Source organism: Aulonocara sp. 'chitande type north' Nkhata Bay, linkage group LG18 (assembly GCF_057382095.1).
Source record: "Aulonocara sp. 'chitande type north' Nkhata Bay isolate Kocher_YH1m ecotype deep benthic linkage group LG18, A_spYH_male_GT1.1, whole genome shotgun sequence".
In the NCBI taxonomy this organism is placed as follows: domain Eukaryota; kingdom Metazoa; phylum Chordata; class Actinopteri; order Cichliformes; family Cichlidae; genus Aulonocara; species Aulonocara sp. 'chitande type north' Nkhata Bay.
Genome location: NC_141361.1, coordinates 20,521,590 through 20,546,618, shown reverse-complemented (window position 1 = coordinate 20,546,618; position 25,029 = coordinate 20,521,590). Strand labels below are relative to the sequence as shown.

Genomic DNA, 25,029 nt, shown 5'->3' with positions numbered 1-25,029 from the left:
ATGCTGGTGATGATTTAATGGAAAATGAGTTTAAATACTGCTGGAGGTGAAGACTGGATGAATCAAATGTCCAAGTCCACTGACCGAAGAGTTGGAGGAACCAATTAAAAAAGTGTCTGATCTTACCAAGAAATAACTTCATGCCATGGACGTACCTGGTGAGCTGATTGGGTGGCAGGCAGTTATTTTACACTTGTTGCTCTCTAATCTCGAGCCTAACCTGCTCCAGTCTGGGTTAGGTCTCAACATAAGTTGCCATGGCAATCTAACCTTGTAACTGAACCCCTTTCATAAATAAAAAGACACAGTTAACCTTGAATGTACCAGGAAATTAGCCCCAATCCCACTTTGAAATGAGAGCCTCTAGCTTGAGCTCTGTCATTAGTTAAAGGATACGTTTGGCACAGTGTCTCCTTGTTGCTTTCTGAATGTTGTGTCGATTATGAAGAAAATGTCACCCGATTACACATATCAGTTCCACATGACCGGAGAACCCTGTCGAATTGCGAGGATTACTTTAATGATCCAGTTGTGCATGTGACATGTTTTGTTTTGGTAAAGACTGAACAGATTAGCTTGTCTCACTGACCTTTATTCCACTGGTAAAGTCTGTGTTGCTCATCTATTTGTGCTTGACTCTAATATATTCACAAACTCCGCACAAGCTCATTACTTACCAAAGTTGTTTTTTGCTGACCAAACACATGAATGGATTATTATTGGATAATTAGAACATGCTGAAATCAAACAATGAATCTTAAAACTGCTGAACTGAAGATTTGCGAGTATTGTAGCTGTGCATTATAATAATGATAATAAAAACAATAATACATGGGTATAGTTGCGGTTGCACATATTTTTTTCCGCAGGCTCAGTTGTTTGATTTAGGATCCATGCTAGTCATTGCATAGTCTTTAAGCCTACATTTACAGCTAAGGACATGATGCTGTTCCCCTACCTTTAGGAGACATACATTAGGTGCTGCATCCAAGTCAGATTGGCAGAAAAAACATTTAGTCTTCTTCCATTGTTCTGCCATATTGGCCTAAACATGCAGTTATTTGAGAAATATTTTAAACAGACTCCATGCAATCTCGTGAATAAGTCCACCTCGTGATCCAAAAGCCTGTACAGCCACCTTTAGCAGCAATAACTTGAAGTAATTCTTTTCACTGTGACTTTCTCAGTCTCTCATCATCATTGTTGAGGAAATTTGGCCCACTCTTCTGGGTAGTGTTGCTTTATTTCATTGAGTATTACATTCATTTCTTGCACATCTCTCTCCTACCACATCATTTCAATGAGATTGAAGTCTGGACTTTGACTGGGTCATTGAGAATCCTTGATTCTTTTCTATTTGAGCCATTCTGTAGTAAGTTTTCTGCTGTGGCTGCGATCATTGTCCTGTTGCATGACTCAATTTCTGCAAAACTTTAGTTGTTGGACTCACATGGCCTCACATTTGACTCTAGCACACTTTGGTAGACAGATGGTTGACTCAGTGAGCGTAAGGTTCCCAGGTCTTGTGGCTTCAAAACAAGCCCAAATGATCAACCCTCCACCATCGTATTTGACACTTGGCATGATGTGTTTGTGTTGATATGCTGTGTTTGGTTTTTGCATATGTGATGCTGTACATTATGTCCAAACATCTCAACTTTGGTCTTGTCTCTCCAAAGTACATTGTCCCAGAAGTCTTTTAATTTGTTGAAATGCAACTTTACAAACCTAAGCTGTGCTACCATGTCCGTTTTAGAGAGCAGACACCGTCTCCTGGCAACTCTTTGAAAAAGCCACACTTGTTCAGTCCTGTTCTAATTATACTGTCATGAACTTTAACATCTAACATGCTAACTGAGGCCTAGAGTAGAGTCTGACATGTAGATCTGTTTTTTTCCATGCTCTCTCAGCATTGCACAGTCTGACCTTGTGGCAACTTTGCTGGGCTCCACACCAGCTAAAGTTCTGCTTTCATAGAGGTGTTGACACTTGCTAATGATCAGTTAATCAAGTGCAGTTGATTTCCAGCACCTGGCTGCCTCTTAATTCCTGTGGAAGAAGCAAGCGTGTACTGCAAATGTTTATGTATTGAGTACGGAAAATACACATTTTACTTTTGTCTACAATTAGTAAAAACACTAAACTGTAGACAACAGCTGATTCTCCTCTTTTTTTCTAAGCTAACCTTACAGAGCAGACGTTATCCAATTCCCGTGGTTGTTTTTTTTAAACAATTTCACTTAAAATTGCACCAATACTAAAAAAAAATCCTCCTCTTTGTAGATGATGATTAGGTCACGAGCAGTTGTCCAAGCATTTCACTACATATCGTACTGTGTATGACTGTGTACGTGACAAATAAAATTTGAATTTGAATGATTAAAATTTAAAATGAACGTGTTATTGTTCTTCTGTGCCTACCTGTAATATTGCATAGGTTGGGTTGTTTTAGGTTCATGCAGGCCTGTTTTGTCTGTTTGAGAATAAATTAGAGGTCTTGTAGCCAAACCACACTGGCAGATTGTTATTACTGCCCCTGGCACTATTCACGAGTAGAAGTTGCATTTCAGTTCAGTTTTTAATGGCCTCCAATTAGAGGTGGAGAGACTTTGATAAGTTTAGGACATGGAGTTGGTTCTCCATGCTTCGTTATTTCATTGGAGCAAAATGGAGAAGGATTTTCACAGTAACCATAATCCCATTTGTTTAATATAAAATGTGACTCAAAAATGAGTGTCTATTAAGCAAATACATCCAAGCAAGTTAAAGACCCCGTGAGCAGTTCATTGTGTCATCAACAGAGATGGGCAGTAACGCGTTACTTGTAACGCGTTACTGTAATCTGATTACTTTTTTCAAGTAACGAGTAAAGTAAGGGATTACTATTGCAAAAGCAGTAATTAGATTACCGTTACTTTCCCGTAGGAACGCTGCGTTACTGCGTTACTAAAACCGTGATTTTTTTGCGAGAATGTCTCATGACAGTGACGTAAGCAAGTGCGACGTTGGTGACAGCAGCTGTGTGCAGATCAACAATGGATAATATATCGAGTGCGGGAGAGAGTATGAGCGTGCAGCGTTTAAAGTGTGGAAGTACTGACCTTACTTTGAGTTTGATTCCATAAAAAGTGACAAAAACATTAGCGTCCATCGTGCGTGGGAAGAAAACTTCTTTTTACAGCGAAAAAAACCCCTAAACTTCCGAGCAAGCACCGAGTAGCTACGACGTGATGGGAAACTCACAGAGACACTCGCGCGGATTCTTCAACTGACCGCAGCACACCTGCACCAGGGTAACCCTCCGCCTACCCTGCTCCTGCTTTACAGGTGAAAATAGAGCAAAAGGACCGCTGAGTCTTTGACTTTATTTATTTTCTGCTGTGTTTTACTTGCATCTGTTTGAAAGAGTGAGTGAAAACACAAAAAATATTTTATTTTATGTGCTGGAATGTGTAGAAAATAGGTTTAAATGTTAAACTAATTTATTCAAGTCAGAGAATGTTGCATATAATTAAATGTTTTGCTTGATGCATGAAGTTAAAAGATTAAAACTGATAAAACAAGTTAAAAAAAGAGACTTTTCCATTTGATTACATTTTGTATGATGGATTATGTAGAAAAAGTAGAATTGGGCTGAAAGATCTATCACTTTATCACCTCTTCAGGTTGTAAATCGTGTTTTTAAAAAGTAACTAAGTAACTAAGTAATTAATTACTTTTGAAAATAAGTAATCAGTAAAGTAACGGGATTACTTTTTTGGGGGAGTAATCAGTAATTAGTTACTGATTACTTTTTTCAAGTAACTTGACCAACACTGGTCATCAAATTTATGTAACAGCTTGCAGTCAGCGCTCACGAAACAAAAAGGAGAGTCGGACACCGATTCAGACTATTTGAATATTTTATTAATATGTAGAAAATGTATTAAAAAAGGAACTATATAGTACATGTTTAAGTCAAACTAGAGCTAAATTTGACAGTAATATCCAAGGTTATCCAACAATAATTCCTAGTTTCAGCTTACATGAGCGTTTCAAACAGTCAAGATCACATTTTATCAACATTTACATTTCCATGGCAAGATTTGTCAAATGAATGCAGTTACATTATCTGCCTATATAAGAGTTATTACCAACCACGGTGGCAATATCAGTTAAGTAATCTGTGAACACAAACCCAATAAATAAAAGCATTTTCTTTTTTTTTTGTTGTTTTTGTGTCACATCAGTCACAAAGAAACAGGAAAATAAATAGCAGTGAAATAAATAAAGGGAGCAGATATCCTCTCAAGTGAGTGGGCCAGTCGAGATAAATACATTACTGGGTAATTATACAATATATGGACACAAGGTCAATATTGTCCTATTGTGTCTACAGAGAACATCACCAACGTTTTAGCTAACTCAATGTAAATGATTACCAGGAGAAAAAAAGAGAAGTGTATGATTTGTGATGTCTAGGACGGACAGGTTCCAAGCTTTGAAGCATTTGGCTCAGCCCTAATTATTATGCTGTCAGTATATCAGTAGCATAAAAAGGTCATATAATCGCCATAACATTGGTTAAAGGTGGTATCGTAACTTGTAAGAAGTTCAGTACGAGTCTTAAGTTTAAGCAATGGGGATAAAATGTACTTTTTAAACCGGATGCTGTGCAATAGGTGGAAAAGATTTTATAAAACACAGAATATAGACCAGATGTGGAAAAAAATATCAACACAACTTGATCTCAGGTAATGAGGGAAGGAAATAATATCAAGAAAATATTTCAGGCCCCTGTTTTTCTGTAGAATTTCATTGGATTTGTTTTCTCATGTAAATGCAAAGAAGAAGAATGGATGTGGATCTGTGGATGACGTTAAACAAAATGCTCGTTCTGTGAAGTTATTAACGGTTGAAGGATTATTGCAAAATAGAAAAAAATCAAAATCAATGGAAATATAACGTTAGCTTTCTTTAAGAGCACCTTATAATCCGCAGTGAGAGGTATTCCTCACAATGCAAATGATTTCTGTTCCTTTTCTGCTTCCCGACCTTTGTTCCTCGTACATAAAACCCAATGAGGCAAACTTCCTCTAATTAGTTAATGAAATAAGTACAGATAATTCTCTATTCTATTATAAATCACTACAGGAGATGGGCTGAAGCAGTTACTTAGACACTGAAACATAAATCAGACTCAGGAGAGATCATGTGATCACCTGACTTGGAGGCTGATAATCAAAGTGATCTATATCTTCTACCTAACAAACTTCAGGAGCACCTTTTACCCAGATCAACAAAGAAACGTGACTACAAATCAGATTGCAACGCATCCTCAGGACATATGGTTTTTACTGTCAGGCTCTTGATTGCATTTTAGTCCACATGCACAAGTCTCCCTCCAGCCTTCACCACAACACTGGTTAAAAATACAGCACTTAAAATGGAGATGTTCAAAAGGGCTTGTTGAATTAGTTTGCATCTTAAGGGGGAACACATCAAAAGCTGTTTTCAGCTCTATATCTACATGAGTATATTGTTAGTAGTTCATAGAGGGGAGAGTTACTAATATTTTAAAGTCTAAATGGGGAAGAAATAAAGACAAATATACAAAGTCGCAATAGGAGCCAAAGTCGCTTGCTCACTCCTGTGAGAAAAGTGAAGAAATAAAGAAAAGTTCACTTTCCAGCTGATCAAAAATTGAAAAAAACAGAATCAGATTATCAATCGTGAGACCAAATGTCGCTTGCAGTGATGGTGACATCGATTTCCGTGGACTGCTGTGTGGTTCATCTTCCGACTCCGCAGAGGGCATTTTCCCCCCCGAAAAGGGGCCAGCAAAACTCCAAGAAAACAACTTCAAGAAAACCAACTAGCTCCCAACACTTTGTGCGACTCTGTGAGCGGTGAATTAAAGCAAAATGTTTGGTGGGCACGCTGCAGATTACACCCGCCCAGCTAAAAAGGAATACAGGCTCAGCCGTGTTTGCTGATTTTGTTGTTTCACCAGGGAGCTTAAATTGTGAAGCGAGTGAAAGAAGAGCACAGAAGAAAGACTTGGCTCCTCTCCACCTACTGTTCTGCTTTCTTTGTTAGGTTCATTTTCAGCCAGCAGTGGGAGAGAGGTGGGCCAAAACATGCGCTGTACCCCTGACTTTCCCCTGCATAGAATTTAGCGATCATAATGCATAAAATTACGCCTGGGGACACAGTTACCATAAAAAGTCCCTGAAAAAGTGGGACTCTTATTAACACAGGGTGGAAAAAGCTGCTTCAGTGACTTTGGTGACTGGCATCTTTCCAAACAGCAGGCCGGGCCGTTATTATGCAGATCTTTGGTTAAATGTTGCATCTATCAGCGCCATCTCTGCAAGCAATCAGAGCATCTATAGCAGGGGTCAAAAAGCAATTAAGAGATTGTTATTTTTGGCCAAGAAGACGAGCTCGAAAAATCTAATGCCCATTAGCAACCGAAGAAATGAAGTGAATGACCAACAATAGCTTTGCTGTGTTCCCACTCACAGTGCAAATACTGTCTCAGCGTGGCCACCAGTAGTAGTAATAATAATAATAATAACAACGATAATAATGATAATAATAAGAGAATCGTTTTATTCTGCTTTAAAATCCATAATCCATAAGATAATGAAAAAAATAAAGTAGATGGTTATGAAGCTGCTGCTGGTGCACTGCTTTGTGAATGTTTTGTTTTTTAATGCTAATTATCCAGAAAATTAATATTAATTTTAATATAGGGTCAAAAACCAAGGCATCAAATAAATGGACTTTGTCACAATATCAGGTATAAAAATAGATATATATTTTACAGAGGGTTTTAAGGGCATATACAGGTTTTTTTTGTTTTTTCTTTTAGTTAAAAGTGTTATTTTGTAACGGTTAAAATAATGCTAGCTCTCACTCCTGAGGGCGCTTCTGAGCACATCGTAGGGAAAGACAAATCACGGATTAAAAGAAAAAAAAAACAAAGCTTCCTGGTTTGCCTTTCCTCTTGTTTTGTCTTTTTGTTTGTTTTATACAGCAAACAGAACCATTTTCATTCATAGTATTTAATAAATTACATACAGTGTCTTCTAACTTCTGGGCAGAAGTACAGCAGGGTAAGACAGCTAAAGCTGGGCAGGTGGAGAGATCAACAGAGTTCGGACATTGCTCGAGCCTCGCTGCTATTTTATGATTACATCCGTGGTTATAACATCTTCTTGTTAATGTTTTAATAAAATATTAGTAGATTTTTGTCATATTCTGCTTCTTCTTTGAGCCTCACTAACGTTGCCCTGCCGCGGTCACATCCCAGCCTGCTGCTCCTGTCAGTGAGGCACGCGAATAGCAAAAACTCAACATCCGAACTCCATTTATCCATGACTCTGGGCTGGATCGTGGCGATTCATCTATACAGGGGCAGACCGCCTCCTCTTGCTGCTGATGCTGCGGAAATTGAACGGCCTCATTTTCATCTCCACAAAGGGAATGGAGAACTCGTGGCCTTTCCAGTGGTACCAGTTGATACCCTGTAAAAAAGCGAGAAGTACAATTTGGGAAGCAGCTCGGATCAACAGGATTTTTTTCTTCTTCTTCTTTTATTTTTTTTTTGAGCACATGAGATATGAGATATTTCTGAAGATGGAAAAGTTATGCTTCTATTTAAGTGTAGTTTTCATTTAAATGAAGCATTCAATCCAGGATGATAGGAATCCTGACTTAATAGCTAGCAAAAATACGACCCTGGTGTAATTACAGCCTGAGTCTAGCCTTTCTAATCCCCATCACCACCAACATTTCTTTCGCCGCGTGTCTTTATGGCCGAACATCTCTGCTGCCACCTGTTCCCGTTTCATGTCATTAACAGATGAAGAGGAAGGCACGGGAGCAGAGTGGGAGAAGCGGCGATGCTCAAAAATCCTAATCACGGCTTCACACAACACATTGAGCCATTTCACTATGAAGCAAGCAAAACGAGGAATACCACACACCAGTCAGAAGGGACACGAAAAGCCCTCAATTATCCCACATCACATGTACAAAACACAAAAAAGTGTCCATTTTCGTGTTTGGCTGGGGTGCCAGTGCTTTTTTATTTTTAATCTCACATTTAACAATTTGTTCCGTTCCTTAAAGGAACTTGAAATGCTTGAATTGTTTGAACTTACTGGGAAATGAAAGCGTATCTCTTGACAAATTAGTCTCAAGCGCCATCCTCTTTCATTAAAATCAGACGAGTAGTGTAGCAGATTTGGTCCTTCAAATTTTGACCTTTCATTAAAAAACTCCTTCATCAAGATGGATGCTGGTAGCAAGTTCCATGTGATTTCATTTGCTAATTATTACCCTTTCATAATGACAAGTTTTAGCCTTTAATCACTGTTCTGTATTGGATCCCATTAAAGTGAGACTTGTAAATGCCAAGATACACTTTCAAAACCTTTTTCAAAAGATGGCACTTACTTTAAGGCTTGATTCATTCAAATAGCCAAAAAAAAACCACATTTTTAAAAACTTTCCCACTTAGAACTGGCACGTTCATGCAGTAAGGTTGAATGAAGTTTTCAAAGGATTCCTATTCTTGTGAACGTGGTATCCATTGCACACCTCGTGGGAGCTAATTTGGCACAAAGTTGATGTGGATTCAAGAATGAAGTCATTCAATTTTGGTCATGAAAGATCAAGGTTAGCGTGGTCTCGCAGAACACATTATGAAAAGATTTTAAAAAAAATATCTAAGAGGACAAAACTGTAACGTTTAAAAGATCAAAATTTAGCTGCAACATCAAAAATATTCGGCACAAACATTTGTTGGCCGATAATCTGAACAGAGGTATTTCACAACGACTGCAAAGCTCTTTTACTATTTGTGTGAAGATGTGGGCGAAGAACATCTACATGCACTATATGTCTAACTTCATGGCTTCAGTTTTAATCCCATAGCATCAGCTGGTGTTGACATTTCAAAAGTTTTCACCACGTATATAAAATAAGTTGGACATGGAAGCACACTTCAACTGACTCGCTGGCCAAAATACTCAATAACCCACAAAACGGCTATCAACAACTTTCCCTTCAACTACTTCTCATCTGTTATTTCTAATGGAAACACTTAAACTGTGCTGAATTTCATTCCCATTGCAATGAGCTGACAGTTAAATTTTCACGCTACAGTCATGAAAAGGAAAGCAGTGATTAGAGACCGCAAACAAATTATCGCATGTGTGTTGAATTTGCGATCGTGCTGCCTCTGAAACAGTTGCTTCCAGGACATCGTTCAGGTTTGTGACCACTTGCAGTCATCTGCATCTACCTTGACTTTGTTGCATCAAGGTGACAATAAAACGGCAATCAATTTGCAACCGAATGGGGTCAAGTTGCAATTTCAAGCGGTCTTGTGATAATGTGGAAATTGTCTGAGAGTGATTGGAGTCAGATTGTGGCTGTTTGGAGACAGGTTGCCTTCTTCCAGGCATTGCAAACTTTGCTGTAACAACTCACCTGATGCAAAAAAAACCCACAATTTTTCCTAATTGCAAGGAGGATGCCACCCTATTTTTACTGTAGTGTGACTCAGCCAGGTGATCCCAGAAGGAAAAATAGAGTGGTTTACATCATATTTTCTAACATAAACACAAATGAAATCAGGAAGCACAAAAAACAAAATAACTATCTCCGGTCGCACCGACTGAAGTTGTGTCCTGAACATACTGTCAAACTAGCATAAACCTCTCGGAGCTCAGGTTGCTCTAAGAGACTTCGTCATGTTTTAAATAACAAACACAATAGTTTTGCCCTCTTTTTAAAAAAAAAAAACTTGCACCACAAAATTGTCAAAATTATATATCATTCATTCAGGATCATTTCTTTTTCATCACTTAATATGTATATATGAGCACTGACCTGACTGTGCCTGGACTCGCCGTATTTGCCATTGAGGTTAGCCCGGTGGCAGTTCTTGTACCACCAGGCTCCTTTGTATGACAACGCACAGTTAGTGACAGCGATGTCATTGTCTCTGTCTTTTGTCGAGAAGGGCCGACCCTGGTGGTAGCTCAAAGAGTCACCTGGGATCACAACAGAGAGAGAGAGAGGTAGAGAGCTTTTAATATTAGTACTGCTTCCTAAGAAACACTGAACTTCTGTGAATAACAGCGGGACATAAATGAGCCAATAAAAGCAGGAGGGTGACAGGAAGATGTAAGAGGAAAAATGTCCCAACTTCAGGCTCTTTGAGTTTATCATGAGAGAGAGAGAATTACGATCATAAACATAAGGGCATCATGGGTAATTGTGGTATATTGTCACACTAACAGACTGAGTGGACAGGAATGGAAATGTGGAGGAGTGCTGAGGCAGGTTTACAACGACAAAAAAATGGCAGAGGCATAGGGACAATTCTGACATAAAATGAGGGTCATATAGCAAAAACTGACAGCGCTGAATGTCACCACTGGCTATTTTGGGGTATATATATATAAATATATATATATATAATACATATAAATTACCAGCTGTGCCATTGTATTCTCCTATCCTGAGCTTGTAGAGATTTCTTGCATCTCCAATGGAGAACTTGTCATAATTAGCGTAGACTGACTCCTGTCCGTCCCTCATGTCAATCCTCAGCTCATAACGTCCCTGAGCGGCAATCTTCTGGATGTTGTCTAGACCTGCAGAGAAATGTGCAATTTTAGATTCAAACTGAGTTATATTTCCCGTCTGAATTACCCCAACATTCGATCACCAAAAAAAAAAAAAAAGATTTCAGGTTTAGTCAGACTTTCCTGTAACAGAAACATCACCAAGATGTGCAAGCATAGGCAATAATGAGCAGTAGCAGATTTAAATGAAGACTGTGCTGCCGAGATAAGGCAAAGCCCTTAAAAGAATTCACAGAACAATTTACAATTTGTTGTTTGCAAACGCCTAATCGCCCCGAGATGTTCTCATGTGACTGCTTTAACCACCTGTTACAATCTTCACAGGCCCGATGTCAAGCGTCTTCATCAGCTGGCCTTGTGGCTCTACTGGATATGATTGGCAGTGTCGGCCGGTGGACACCGTCACCACCAGCCCTCCGGCAAATGCCAAGTTTGCGAGATATGCAGCTTTGCTCTCTATCTTAAAGGTAGCAGATACGGGGGGCTCGTTTGAGCCCCGACAGCCGATAAGGCCCCGCACTATCCTGAGCGATTGGAACTGCCTTCGCTATCAGATTACAACAAGCACCCATTTGGAAAAAGAGCCTCCTTCCCTGCTTAACCTCCGACAGAAACACACATGCACTTTTTCTGAACCCTTGGAACATTTTGAGCAGCAAATAAATAAAATAAAATCCCCAAGCCTTCGCTGATAAGAAGTAGGAAGTCAAAATCGGGGGAGAGCAGGGAAACTAAATCTGCTGTAATATGTCAATGGAAAGTAGATAAAATCTATGTTACAACCCAAAGGCACTTAGGGTGACAGGGGAAAAGCTATTGTTATAATAAAACTGTGTTTAACACTCAGTCATCTCTAATATCCATAGCATATCACCGCATTATCAGCAATTAATCTGTCGCACATCGTTTTTCTTTTTTCTTCTTCCAACACTTTTATGGGATCAGACTGCTCTATTCCAAACTGAGGCAATTAAAAATGCATTGTGAAACACTATTGCGCTCTTCTCCTATTATACTACCAATATTACCATCTCATCAAATTTTATTACCACTACATTTCTCTCACAATGAAGTAGAAACAAGGAATAGGGGGATTAAAGAAAAATCGAGAGCAGGGGATAATGATCGCAAATCGCACACAGTCGCTGTGCGTTTCTCTCCATTATGACATCATCAAACTGGCATTGGATTCGGGATAAACCGGTTAAGGTCAGCGGGGGTGGGGGAGAATAGATTGGCCTAGAGCTGCAATAAAAATGGCTGTTCTCAAGCTGTAACGGATAATAATGAAAGTTCAATTTCCATATTCTTTACTGCTGGCCCGTTAAGTGCTCCTTCTTTTCAGTTTGAGTGGATTTAGTATCAATGTTTATGGTTGGTATATTGCTATTCTGTGTGCAGAGGCAGTGATTAGCTAAATGTTCCCTGCAATGGCTCTCCAGGGCTAAGACGGTGACCTAATCTCTTGAAAGAGGAGTGAAGGTCACCTACTCTGGAACTGCAGTGACCATCTGTAGGACGATAACCTTCACGTTTTTATGAGGATAGACTTCTTTACACAGTGAAAAGTGAAATGAGAGCGACTACAGCGCCAGAATGAGACGCAACAGAAACATAGCAATTAGCTTAATTGATATGAACACAGCTCCCTGTAACATTTAGGAGTGCAGGGATATTCCGATCAGTGATTTGGGAGGAAGTAATGTCCATTTCTACTTGTTTATTTTGGCTAGCAACAGATGTCTATGTATAACACATAATATACTCCAAAAAATGCAACATTCGCTGTGTTGGGGCTTGATGAGGGCAGCGATTAAAACCAGCATTTCATTTCACAATCAGCTTTGCGAAGCAGTGTAATTCCTGTCATCAGAGACTTTGCTCGTTCAGGAGAAACAAGTTGACACTGGGCCTTATGTAGAGTTTGATTGATTTTTACATGCATTTTAGGCAGTAAAGACATTAAAAGACAATTAGTGTTATTGACCAGGGGGGCAACACTGCATATTGCAAGGAAACCCTGAGGATTTTGTTCTTAAATTAAGCATTCATTACAGTTATAAAAGTAGGCCTTACATCAGTTACACCACAAATTTCACCGACCCCAGAGTGATCATTTTCCTCCGCCTCCTCGGATCCTTTTCACACATAATATTTTCATAACACATTTCAAAAACCTGCGATATATGTAGTGATGGCTGCACTCTGATCAGCAGTTTCATTTTCATGGTGTCTGTAGGTGGATACCGGATCATGCTGTCATGGTGTTACGAGGGCAGCTGAAGAGCAGAAAGCCATCAGTAATGTTTCTGGTGATTCCTGTGCTAATGGTTTCCTGCTCACAATAATTTTAACCCGTGGATGAACAGAAAAAAACTGGAGTTAACTGGAATAAAAACTAACAGCGCTAATACAAAAAGTAATACATGGAAGAATTTGTTCCAATCTTCTATTGTCCAATTTTAGTGGCCTATGTGAACTATAGCCTTGATTTCTCTGTCACACACACGCATTGTGTGTTCAGAGATGCTTTTTTGCATACCTTAGTTGTAATGAGTGCTACTGAAATACTATACCATTCTATTTGGAACCAAAGCCCATGCCACATTCAAGTACATCTCCTTTTTTCCCCATTCTGATGTTTGGTTTGAACTTCAGCGAGTCCTCTAGACCAGTGGTCCCCAACCTTTTTTGCGCCATGGACCGGTTTATGTCTGACAATATTTTCACGGACCGGGCTTTAAGGTGTCACGGATACAAACAACAAAATGAAACCAGTACCGGTACCAAAAAATGAAGAAGATTTATTCATAACACATGGGAAAAGACCCAGGGAAACCGAGTTAATGACAAAACGATTAAAAAATAACACTTAAAAACCAATAAAAACCCTGAAAACGATGAATTTCACACCCAAGCCTCGACTCTCGTGGCCCGGTACCAATCCCGGGAGTTGGGGACCGCTGCTCTAGTCCATGTCTACATACCTAAATACACTGAATTGGTGACATGTAATAGGCTGATCAGATATTTGTGCTAATGAGCAGCTGAACAGAACCTAATAAAGTGTAAATAAAATTAAAAACTATAAAACTAAAATAAGTGTAATACACTAAAGAAATTAGTGTTCTGGTCTCAACATTTTGTGTTAAGACCTGTAAAGCTGAGGCTTCTGTGTGCTGTGCTGTCAGCATATCTGTCTTGCTTTATGGGGCCGCTCTTGACGCTCCACACCCTGAGGTTACATTAAGCTCCTTTTGTGCACCGAGGACAAAGTTACAGCGCAGCCAGAAGAAATAGGATGGAATGGGGGAAAGTGTATCCTGGGAGGCACCTAGAAAGTAAAGGAAGACCCTGGAGATGAAGGTACCGTTCTACGGGGCCTGCTCAGAATCGGCGAGAGGGCAAATTATAGCTGATTCAGCTGTAGTGGAAACAGGTCAGATGAAATGTAGTCACTGAGCCAGATACGCTCAGGCATCTTTAGACTGTATTGTACTGACATAGCCATTAAAAACAATCTTTCAGATCTGTGCCAGGAAGCTTTTATGCGATGCCTTCAGGTGCCTCCATCAGAAAGAGAAAAAACATTCCTGTCACTTTATAGTTCACTATCCACACTCAATACTTAACAGTGTGCAAAGGAGAGGGATTTCTCTCTTTATTCTATGTGTGTGTGTGTGTGTGTGTGTGTGTGTGTGTGTGTGTGTGTGTGTGTGTGTGTGTGTGTGTGTGTGTGCAGTATCATCCTACAAAAATATTTAATATTTTTATCAAAAGCTCTTTGCTTCCGGGAGTAATTTCCTCTCTTCTTTGTTGAAATACAAAAACAGATAAATTATTAATTCATACCAGCAGACAGCAATCCAACTTTTCCTGTTGAGATAAAGAGCTACCTTTGAACGCGCTCTCTTGTGTGCATAACAGTAACAGGAACAGCTGACAATATTATTTAATTCGGCTCAACAACAACTCAAAATAAATCTTTAAAAATAGCCAGCGTGAAACCCCCACCCCAAACAAATCTGATATGCTCAACAAGAACTGTACACTCTTTTACTGGATTATATTATATTGTCAGCTCATGATGGGTTAGATTTAAAAAAAAAAAAATCCCTTTATGCTTTTACCTATTACAGCGTGCTTAGTCACAAATGGATGCCGCAGCTATCTTGCATTATTATCCAAAATGTGTCATCAAAGTAGCAGGCTTCCTTCTGGCGATAATGCAATGCCGTAAAATTTCCCCGCCGTGTTATTTCTTTCTTTAATCAAAAAGTTCAAAAAAGCATTCCACTCAAGGTCCTGATTCACTCTATGAAATATTCATGTAATATTTTTCCTTTAATCATCTGCACCAAAACAATAACACAAAAACTGGCCCATGAAGAAACATGAGTCATTTGCACATTTTTTTAATGAATATAATTATTGTTTCATAATGAGATTTGGAGGGGGGGGGCTGGGTGAAAAGTATTCAGCCGTCCATCAAAGCAGTGAGGACGTTCTGTTGTTTTTGTCTTTGGATCAGAGTGACGCTAAAAAAACAATTACCAAGTCATTTCGGAGAGAAATGAGCTTTCAGAGATTCCAGTAATGAATCGGATAGACTTTGTGAAGTCAAGTGCTAAAAGACGAGATGAGCGGCGTGACTCTCTGTCTTTGCACAACGTGAAAAATCTGACGAGAAGGGCTTTACAGCCTGCACAAAATATTGAAGACATCTTTCCTCTCCATAAAACAGATATATCAATTGAAACCAAGTGAAAGCTATGAACCTCTATTGATTGTACCTATTAAATCCACCTCAGTCATGGGGGACAGGGTGTAGACAGAGAGAGTGTTACAGCCTTCAGAAAACTGCAGCAGAAATTGAACAAAATGGGTGGCAGCTTGCAGCTCAATATTGCCCATAAAATGCAGCTGAAATATATTGGGCAGGGTGACAGGCTGAAATACGACAGTGGCAGACCTGACCTTACCTGTGAAATGTGCGATTCACCTACAAGTCAATCAGTGTCAGTTTTTTTTCCAAGAAAAACAAATAAATGCAGATAATCTCACCCCTGCCACCTTAACCTCACCGAGTGATGCAACATATGTTTCTAGCCAAGCCCGCAGACTTTCAGAAACTCAATATGTTTTTTTTCTCTGTCTTGCATTTGACAACTAAACATAATGAGTGAACCTTTGCTTTGGAACCACAGTTTATATAATCGTTATCTAGTGGGAGATTTACCAAGCCAGAACTCATCCTCCAGGTTTCCAAAGCCGACACGATAATCACTCCACTTCCTGGAAAAGTCCGTCAGGCCGTTCTGACGACGCTGGAATACCTGCAGAACAATAAGGTTTATTGAAACCGTTTGAACCACACGGCTCATAGGAATTTGTCTTGGCGTGTTCACATATAACAACACAAGACGCATCTAACAAAACTCTATGGAGGTTATAGATCAACCAATCAAAGTAGTACATCCTATACTCAGATTGGTACATAATTATACACTAGCTGTCTTTACACCCACTTACAATCCAGCCTCCTTCATCCGTGGTCATGTCACAGTACACCTGCACCCCCTGGCTGGGGTCTCTGTTGATGTAAATGGTGTAGATGCCGCTCAGAGTCTCTCCATTTAGCAGGTGTTGGGCGCAGTTCTGAGGTGTCGCAAATAGGCGACTCCCTGGAAAAAAAGGCGGAGGACCAGTGATGAGAAGTTAAAATTTGCTTGCTGTTCCCCATTTTGACTTAAAAATATTCAGCTTGTCAAAATGTTGCTCTATTACAGTATTTAGAAGCTTGTTACTTTAGATATTATATCAAAGGCATGCTTTTAAACATCATTTATTAAGTATTTTTTGCCTTAAGAAAATGAGCTCTCCCCTGACTCTAACGGTCCATGGCGCAATTTGTTGAAAAATTGCAAAGGATGTGTCATGCAATGTAATTTGCTCTGCAGGTCAACAGTCGTTCTCAGGACTTTGGAGGCAACACAGAGAATAACCAGAAACAATTGTTAGGCATTGAAGTAAAATCAGAATTTGTCACTTTTACAAGCCTGGCAGTTTGTGCCAATGCTGGAGTCATCTGTGTAGGTTTATAGTTATCCGGTTAAAGGTAGTCTTGAGAGTTTGAAAAGAAGCCAACAGGACTCCAGTTAGAGTCATTCACACCTAGCTCCTATGCTGGGTAGTTAACAATTTGCTGTGTGAGCATGGTACGTTCCATCTGAAGAACACTGACCAGGCCCGCTCTATGAACGTGCTATAGCTTGTTTTTAAGTGCAAAAAACCAACCAATGGCTGTATTGCTGTAATGCTGGCTCTACCTTACTGAGGAGCAAAACGTTCCTGTTTTTCTTTACTTTTTCAACTTTACTGTTGGAATGCTCTCAGGTTAGGAGTGACGTCACTCCCAGCTCTGGCATCTGACTTCAGAGGCAAACAGGAGACAGGATTAACATCATCTACAAAAGAATCCAGTCTTTCTAGTAAAGTGCTTCTGGTCAAAAGGGAATATGACCAAAGTCTAGGGAAATCTAGGGCATGATTATCAGGGCATTAAGTTCACTTACAAAGTATTTCTGCGTCTTATATTTTGAGGCCAGTAAATTTGCTGTCAGTTTCAATCTATTCAGAAACTGCTGATGCAGCAGGTTGCAACAACATGAACTTGGTGTTTTGAAATTGGATGTGACAAGAGAGCGGCTGGGTCTGACTGTGAGAGCACACACTCATTGGCTAACAACCTAGCATAGGCCTCAATTTTTTATTCAGTACAACCCAAAATGAGTACAACTTACTCATCAGGTGTTTACAGACGTTTAGTCAGAAAGCTGTTTTCTATAGGTCTGGGTGTATTTCTGTCACCACAGGTGTCGCCACCTGGTGGCCAATAAAAAGAACAGGCATTTCTAAGATGGCTTAACTTTTCAGACCATGGCGCGATGTCTATCCTTTTTGATTGCCAGTGATATGTTTGTATGCCACAGATGTTGTGATTTATTCCTGCTGCTTTATGATGCTTCCTGACGCATCAGACATGCTGTCACACAATAAAAATTAAAGCACATTATTCATACAGCCACCCTGCAGGTGCAGCCTAACAGTAATTTTCTCTCACTAAGCGATGGGGTAAGGATGGAAATTGTGCTTGACTTTGGGGAACCATTACTGTGCACGTCTGTTAGAGTAACTGTAATGCAAAATGCAGCGAAAAGTCTCAGGGGCCAAGAAAACTCTACACATTAGTATCGCTTTCCCAGCTTCAATTAAAGAATACAAATGCATTACGTGTGCGTGTGATTGAATGAGTGCATTCTGTACCTGTAGTAAAGGTGGTAGAGACTACAGCGCTGGTGTCTAGTCCCCTCGCAGCCTGGAGCTTGACGGTGTACTCTGTAGTCTCGGCCAGTCCCTCCAGTCGAATCCATGTGTCCTCTGCATCGAGAATCAGCTCCTAGTGCACACACAGGACCAAATTCACTCGCGTAACGCATACTGTGTGAGGGAGGCGATGTCCGATAAAGAAACTACATTCTGTAAAAGTAATAATTTAATGTGCATTCAGTACAAACCTCAGGGTAAAAATAAAACTGTGAAATTAAATTCTGAGACCTTCAGATATTCGTTTTTAACACATGACAGCTGGACTTCAGGCCCAGTGGCCCATGGGGCGATCGTGGCTCAAAGAGTTGGCAGTTCGTCTTGTAACCGGAAGGTTGCTGAACCCGAACTCGAACCCCGGCTCGGACAGTCTCGGTCGTTGTGTCCTTGGGCAAGACACTTCACCTGCCGCCTACTGGTGATGGCCAGAGGGGCCGATGGCGCGATATGGCAGCCTCGCTTCTGTCAGTCTGCCCCAGGGCAGCTGTAGCTACAACCGTAGCTGCCTCCACCAGTGTATGAATGTGAGAGTGAATGAATCGTGGAATTGTAAAGCGCTTTGAGGGCCCCGAAAAGCGCTATATCAATGCAATCCATTGTATATTCTCATGCTAACAGAAACAAATGAGGAGTATAGCAAAGAAATTAAAACTGCACATTAGGTGAAACTTAAATATTGTACGAGTTACGGTAACACTTCCTTTGTTTTCACAGGTGAAAGTGCAAGAGAACATGCAAAAATTTAAAGAGCAGAGGAAGTGAGAAACAAGAGATGCTAAGGGCGGGGTGGGTGGGGGAAATGAAAGACTTTTATCAGACAGCTGCGCTGAGAAGCTGCAAAGCAATCAGGAAACAAGAATTTCTATTTTAAGGCGTGACACCACAGTGCAGTCGCTTCCTTTGTCTTTGTCTCGAGGAGCCAAGACGTTTGACCGATTTGTGAGCGTACTTTCTGTGACACCAGTTTCTTACATGTGGCATGAATCCAATGGCATGAGGTTTGACCGATGAATACAAACTTGTGCGTCTACGTGTGTGTGTGTGTGTGTGTGTGCATGTGTGTTACAGTCTGGCCTGAGTACACATTAAATATAAACAAGAAAAAATGAAATATTCAGCCGGTTTGGCCGGGGAAAAAAAATCATACATTCTGAAGCAATGTGTCCATGTGAATTATGCAGGGAAGCAGCTGGTAAACGGTGTCTCTCAGTCTCAGAGGATCTGTCATTGTCCCGCTGGGTTTTCAGGGTCAAGATAAGATTTTTATTGCAAGTGAGCAGCCCCGTCTGATCAAGGCTAATATATACCTACGTGCGCTTGCTATCGATTGTGTACGTGTAGCCGAATGGTTGGATGTTGTCCTTGTGTAAGATCTTTATCATTCCAGGCATGACCATTACTGATACATGTATTTACAAACTGTTCTGTTCATCAGATAAGAAATTAATCTCAAAGCTACTTTGTGTAAATTATAAGAGCCCATTATCTCGCTAAGAGGAGAAGCTGATTGAACAGCTTTAAGGCTCACCACTATGTGGTTAGATTACTGCTGAGGTAAGACCGAAGCGAGAACGAGCCACACCCTAAAGCAGAGACTGAAAGAGAAAAATCTTAAAAGCACTTCAGTCTGTTGCTGTTGCTTTTATGGGTTGAATGACTCATGTGTTGTTCAATACCCTAAATTCATGATGCTATGAACAATCGTTGTTTACGCAGCTCATAGCAGTGAACAAAGAATGAATAAATAAATCATCACATCTGAATAAATGATAAAAGACAGGGTTCACACAGGTGCTGAAATACTTGAGAATGCTTGAATTTTAATGTGGTGTTTTCAAGGCTTTATAAGAGCTTGGATTTTGAATAAAGCAACTGAAACTGAAACAAAGCAACTGAAACTTCGCTGCCATATCTGCCTAAATAGATTGCTTTTTAGATAAAGTAAATAAGCCCGAGGGAGGATAATTGCTTTTGCCTTTTACAACAAACACAGACAACGCTCGAGGCTCACTTGCCACCTTAATCTTTTCGTGCGTGGCGTCAAATGTGATCTGCCGGTGTTTTTGGATGCGCGTCCTGTGATGCAACGTGAGCAGGAGATGACAACATGACAGGATGTTGCTGTTTAACTTAGTGAGGGCTTAAAAATAACAACCGCAAATCGTGGTCGAAAAGAGGAGCAAATACTCAAAAGTCTGCAAAAAGAGCACGCAGCCTTTCACAGTAAGAGAGTTTGCGTTGTAAAAGATGAACCGCAAGTTTTTATTTATTTCTTTTTATTATTCAGTTTGCTAAATTATACATTTCTCGAATCTGTACCCCATCTGGCAATGTTAACACACAGACTCCTGAGGATGAAATGGACTGTGATGTTTAGCAGCAGAGAGTCAGTCTCCAGTGAAATTCCTAAAGCTTTTATTTTTTTTAGCTGTAAACTCTTCACACTTCACTCACTCAGCTCTGGACTAATCTGATCTTTCTCACATTGCTAACTCGGTCAAGTCTCTGAACTCTTTCCAGTCATTAACATCTGGAAAAACACCCAGGACATTGTTGCCTGATGTCTGAAGAAACAGATGTACATATATAGCTTTTGTGTGTGTATATTGATCTATATTGATTTTTCCTCATATCACGTGGCATTACACCAGCAGTTGTACTATAAAACCCCAGAGAGGTATACCTGAAATCATGCATCTCCACATTCCTCCACACAACCGCTCCCAAAGTATGGAAATGCAATTTTTCAGCTTATTTACATAAATATGCACATATATCATTTATACCAGCTGTGTGGGGCTGGAAAAGCTTAATTTTGCACATTGAAATGTGTCTGAAATCATCTTCAAAAGATTATAGAAACCCTCAGTTTGCCTATAAAATGAAAACAATTTCTAAATCTGTTAGCTTATTTTTTTCTATTACACAATTAAAATGCTACAAGGCATACTTTGTAAAAAAATAAATAAATGTCAAAGTGACTTAAATAGCTAAATAGCTTTCTTTTCCTCTCTGTCTCTGAAAGAGTGTATTTGGAGTTATAATGAAGCGTAAGAACAACCAAGATACAAAATGAGTGAAGTCACAGCTGGAAATTTTAAGCAGCTTATGTGTCAGTTTTTAAAGATAGGAACATTTCTCCATCTCTCCTCTAGAACAGTAAGAGGAGTGTTTAGCTTGTTCAGGTAGCAGCTTTTTGGTTTAGTGCTGACCATTGCTCACTTTTTGCAAAAGCATCGTCTGCAGCAGGTCATGCCATCTGTCGCTAATTAACATAAATACTTCAGCACCTTGATGGCACTTTATTATCATCATCATTATTATTATTATTATTATTATTATTATTATTATTATTATTAATAAAGAAAATTAAACTATGGCCACTATGGATTTTTGAGATCACTGCTGAAATGCCCTCTTTCCACTTGACTACCTTCCAAGCGCTTAGAGTGTGTGGCATATATATATGTGTAATCAACATTTAGGTAAGTAAATCTTAATTGCATATTTTTTTTAAATCCAGTAAGAAGTTCACTTTCTTTTTATCCACCAGGATGAGCTGACCATATGAAGCAAGATAGGCCAATGCTTTTTCTGTTGTTTACTCCAAATAGTTTACCTGCTATCTGAACGTCCCAGCAAAAATTGAGACTCATGCAGACAGCCAAAGTTTTTGTAATCTGTCCAAATGTCTAATTTCTGTGAGCTTACATGAACCATAGCGTCAGACTTGCGTTCTGAGCAGACAGGAGTGTCACCAGCTTCAGCTTTAACCCACCTCCCTTAAGGTTTAATGTGTTGAGTGTTCAGCGATGATCTTCTGCGGTTTCCCCCATTTCCAATTCCCAGTTTGAACTTTAGGGTCACCTCGGCTATGTTTACATGCCTTAAATCAGGGATATCAAATATAAGGCTTGGGGGCCAGAAGAAGCCACTGGACGGCTCTGGAAAATGTGAAGGAGTCATTTACTTTTAACTGTATTTTCATAAGTTTTACAGCTTTTCCTACTGATAACGATTCCTGTTATTAATAGAAAAGTAATTAAGTAATAGACAAACAATTACATGAGACAAAGTTCCTGTTTTTCCACTATGTCTTCAAATGTATATTTGTATGTATTTTTTACAGTGTGTTCACAGAAAAAAATAAGATTTTCTCTGAATTAACAAAACCTTTTTATTTTAATTATGGGACAGTCTGACACACCTTTTTCCTGTAATTTACACATTTATTATATAGTTTCACTGGTTCGGCCCACAGTGTAAAATGACATCCCAGCCTTAAATGCTTCCAATTCTGCCATGTGATTGGCTTATTATATGCATTATAAAGTGGCCGAACTTGAGTAGCTAATAAAGTGGCTGCTGGGTGTACCCAGAGAGAGCAAAAGTAAATAATATAACAGTATATATTTAACGTGTACTACTATATTATTTACTTACATTCGATTTAAATTCAGAAAATTCATGGAGTTATTAATGCACATGAAAGCAAAGTGTTAAAACTAGTACATGAAATGTTGATTCTGTGTTTGAAAACAAACCATTACTGTGGGAAAAAGGACAGAAACACAGAGAACAGGGTCAGCAGAGAGATTCTTGATCTAAGAAAGAGCTTTGCTTGTGTAAAATCTCATAAAAGAGCTCATCTCAAGAGTCAGACTGCATTCTTTGTGCATGAGTGACACCCGATGGACAACCGCACAGCAGTGCCACACTTGCAAGGTCAATTTGCGTGTGTGTGTGTGTGTGTGTGTCTGTGTTTGTCTGAGAGAGCAAGGTCATCATTACAGTACATCAGTATGGATCTTTGTGCTTGTTTTGACCACATGGCTCTCGCTAATGTGCTTTATTACCGTTACTGAGCCACATCAAAACATTTAATCAAAATAAACAACGTCTCTACCAAGGCACATTATAATCATATCTCTATTTGACAGGCAATTTCACTGTGTGAGCGTGTCTGTCCCTGAATGCGTGACCGCTCCCCAACAAGGGGCTTTACCTGATTGAAAGATAAAATTAGAACTTTAAAGGGATTATCATGAAGTTGTGATTCTGCATTAATATTCTGTCCTGATCACTGCTTAACTCGGTGTATTAATTTCACTAAATTCGCACTTTCCAAAAAGAGGTTTCAACACATCTGACATGAATTATCATCTTTCCGATGCATTTGCTGTTGATTATACCTGAGCAATTAACATCCAATCATCCTCCATGGCATGTATATAACTCTTGAGGAGGATCATTCGGTTCTGTTGTTTGTTTATTTATTCATTTTTAATAACCTTACAAAAGAAACAGGGTTCATTGTTGGGGCAATGATGGCATGAGCTTTGGTCACAAATGCAGTTTAACTGGCTGATATTTCAATAGGAGCAGTGAATATAGTCACATCTTCGTCTATGACATCAGTAAATATTGTCAGAATTTGTTGTTGACAGTTTACAATCGATGACAGCGATGCTCGTGCATTTGTCATTATCGAGGACACGATACGAGACTGTGTCTGCAAGAACTGCCCGCTGACGAATACAACGAGAGGGAGATATTACCAGGCTGGATGCTTGACCCCTACGGGGAGGGGGTCCGATGGCTGTGCTGTGATCTGTTTGATGAGAGTCTCTGCTGGCTGCTCTTCTCTGTCTGTGTGCTATCTGTTTCACTGTGGGCGTGTAGCTGCAGGCTACAGAGGACATCTATCAAAATGTATGTGTATGCGTGCATATGATTTTAAGTGTACACCAAGTTAAAGTGTATGTTCCAATTAATGAGGTGTAGCTTGCAACGCATGCACACCTACATGAAATGAACACCAGACTCACACCTATGTCTTGGAAAACTGCGGCTGTGTATTCCGTGGTTGGATGAGATCTCAGATTTGATTGAATCCAAGCGATGCCACTATTTACTCCACTAATTCTTTAAATTTCAAATAGCTCTTTGCTGTTAAGCCAGTGTTCAAAAATCTCTGTTATACAAGTTACATAAACATTTTATTGTAATATTTCATTTCATTTCGAAACAAAAAGGAGGAACCACAGGAAAAAAAGGTCAAAATATACCACATTAGTATAAACACTAAAATAGAAAGTGCGTGAGAGTGGGAGTGCTGGGTGGATGTCTTCAGCTTTATATGGTTTAAAAGATGATATTATTTAATGAGGGGAGAGAAAAAAATAAGGAAAATAGGAAAATGAAAAAAGAAAATAAGATAAATACATACAGGAAGATCTTTGTCCTGTGTGTGGATTCTGTGGATACTGGGAAAAATACTCCTTCACATGAAGCCTCTGGCTTTACTGTTACAAGTAGTTCTCTTGTTTTGTTTCCAGACTAAAACCTCTCCAAACAAACAACATTTTAGTCAAATCAACAACTTATCATTTTTTTCACGTTCAGTTACCAACTGAAGCTGCAGCAGGTTCATGGTTCGACGTGGGGTTTACTTTGGATCAGTAAGTGGACCAGCCCTTTCCATCCGATATCTGATGGAACCGAGACTGTGACAAGATCGGATAGACTCGCCTTTTAGACACTGCTCGTCGTTTCATTTAAATAGGTTGCAAATATCAGAATACAGGTTAATTATGCTATACAAAAAATAGGAACCAGCACTACCAGTGGAGCTCAGGTTTAGGGGGTTGAGTTGAGGCGAGCGGGTTATGCCACTTACTTTACGGCTGCCGTCGGGTGTCTTGTAGGTGAGCATGTAGTTGTCTATTTCTGCAATGGGCGGCTGCCATGAAATGAGAGCACTGCGGTGATTCACTTCACTGGCTGTCAGGTTCACGGGTGCATCCATGGCTATCAGAAACAGAGAAAACACATTACTTTGACACTCGTGAAGAAGGTTTGCAAGACATTTAGGCAACGGTGAAAAGACTTCTACTGGTGCTGATACTGCACATAATAATGCTGTTCTTAACCCTATAATGCCCTTTGTATCATATTTTTGCTGTTTCCGAGACCTCTATCTCAGCAACATGATCAA

At 39.6% G+C, this 25,029-nt stretch overlaps 1 protein-coding gene across 4 annotated transcripts in view; it reads right to left on the bottom strand.

The window, feature by feature from the left end:
• Window positions 1-3,890: 3,890 nt before the first annotated feature.
• Window positions 3,891-25,029, bottom strand: part of tnr (tenascin R (restrictin, janusin)) — a 211,824-nt gene continuing 190,685 nt past the window's right edge. For all 4 annotated transcript variants that reach the window (XM_086273408.1, XM_086273406.1, XM_086273409.1 and 1 more), the window contains 7 exons: window positions 24,712-24,842; window positions 17,973-18,105; window positions 16,179-16,330; window positions 15,886-15,982; window positions 10,494-10,655; window positions 9,886-10,049; window positions 3,891-7,511 (listed from right to left, as the gene is read on the bottom strand). In XM_086273408.1, coding sequence (XP_086129534.1) covers window positions 7,392-7,511; window positions 9,886-10,049; window positions 10,494-10,655; window positions 15,886-15,982; window positions 16,179-16,330; window positions 17,973-18,105; window positions 24,712-24,842 — 959 coding nt within the window. In that variant the 3' untranslated portion in view covers window positions 3,891-7,391. The remainder of the gene's footprint in view (window positions 7,512-9,885; window positions 10,050-10,493; window positions 10,656-15,885; window positions 15,983-16,178; window positions 16,331-17,972; window positions 18,106-24,711; window positions 24,843-25,029) is intronic.